Source organism: Columba livia, unplaced genomic scaffold (genome assembly GCF_036013475.1).
Source record: "Columba livia isolate bColLiv1 breed racing homer unplaced genomic scaffold, bColLiv1.pat.W.v2 Scaffold_132, whole genome shotgun sequence".
In the NCBI taxonomy this organism is placed as follows: Eukaryota; Metazoa; Chordata; class Aves; order Columbiformes; family Columbidae; genus Columba; species Columba livia.
Genome location: NW_027043028.1, coordinates 103,538 through 105,047, shown reverse-complemented (window position 1 = coordinate 105,047; position 1,510 = coordinate 103,538). Strand labels below are relative to the sequence as shown.

Genomic DNA, 1,510 nt, shown 5'->3' with positions numbered 1-1,510 from the left:
GACAAGGTGCAGGAAACAGCACTAACACAATGATGAGCAGGGATGGTGCTGTCCCCAGCCACAAAGCTGCCCATCAGCTGGGATAGGGGAGTGGATATGCAGGAGGTCTCCAGGGAGAACAAATGTCCCAAGAAGAAGTCCACGGGTTGTGCAAATGCTGTTTTGCCACCACCTGCACAATAATGAGGGATTTCCCAAACAAAAACACCATGCAGGTCGTGAGGGAGAGAAGGATTTCCTAAGGGATGGGAACATTCCCCATTCCTGGTAGGAGGGCACCTCAAGGACTGCCCCATTGCATTTTCGCCATGGAAGGTTTTAGGTCCCTCTTTTCCCCTTGCACTTGGTAGGGAACTTGTGAGGAAGGACTTTTGGTTCTTTTGTAGATGCCTGGGTATCAGTCAGAAAGACAAGTCATCGCAGGTACATTTTTGTTTTTTAAACTAAAAACAGAATAGAGCCCCATGTTCACATAGTCACAGGGTCACACTAGCGAAGTAGATAATGAAGCTGAAATGGGTTGTCCACATTCCTCTGTGGATAACATTATTAAAGTTAAAAAAAAAGACGCAGAACAAAAGACAACACAAACACAAAACTAACGACAACAACAACAAACTAATGAGAAAGAATGGACCTGTAATGAGTTACATTATGAGTCATATACTGAAACAGATGGACAGTCTAGAGCTTCTGGAAGTCATCCAGGTATCAGTTTCCACACTGCATTCTGGAGCTCCTGGTTTCTCAGGCTGTAGATGAGAGGGTTCAATGTTGGAGGCACCAATGAGTACAGAACTGCCACCACTAGATCCAGGGATGGCAAAGAGATAGAAGGGGACTTCAGGAAAGCAAACAAGCCAGTGCTGATAAACAGGGAGACCACGGCCAGGTGAGGGAGGCAGGTGGAAAAGGCTTTGTGCCGTCCCTGCTCAGAGGGGATCCTCAGCACGGCCCTCAAGATCTGCACATAGGACACCACAATGAACACAAAACATCCTAAAATGACAAAAGTACTGAAAACAAGAAGTTTAAATTCCCTGAGATAGGCATCTGGGCAGGAGAGCTTAAGGATCTGGGGAAGTTCACAGAAGAACTGTTCAACGGTATTACCTTGGCAAAGTGGCAGTGAAAATGTATTGGTTGTGTGCAGCAGAGAATAGAGGAACCCAGTGGCCCAGGCAGCTGCTGCCATGTGGACACAAGCTCTGCTGCCCAGGAGGGTCCCGTAGTGCAGGGGTTTGCAGATGGCAACGTAGCGGTCGTACAACATGATGGTGAGCGTAGAATACTCTGCTGTTATCAAGAATGCAAATGAAAAGAGCTGTAGAGCACATCCTGAGTATGAGATGGCCCTGGTGTCCCAGAGGGAGTTGGTAATGGATTTGGGGACAATGGTGGAGATGGAGCCCAGGTCGAGGAGGGCGAGGTTGATCAGGAAGAAGCACATGGGGGTGTGGAGGTGCTGGTCCCAGGCTATGGTGGTGATGATGAGGCCGTTGCCCAGGAG

At 48.4% G+C, this 1,510-nt stretch overlaps 1 protein-coding gene across 1 annotated transcript; it reads right to left on the bottom strand.

Moving 5' to 3' along the window:
* Positions 1–700: 700 nt before the first annotated feature.
* LOC135577653 (olfactory receptor 14J1-like) lies at positions 701–1,273 on the bottom strand. The gene has a single exon (XM_065047785.1). It carries the CDS (start codon positions 1,271–1,273, stop codon positions 701–703), a length of 573 nt encoding a protein of 190 aa, XP_064903857.1.
* Between the last annotated feature and the right edge of the window lie 237 nt (positions 1,274–1,510).

Coding starts and splice junctions, on each gene's coding strand:
- LOC135577653 (XM_065047785.1), bottom strand. CDS start 1,273: ATGTTGTACGACCGCTACGTTGCCATCTGCAAACCCCTGCACTACGGG.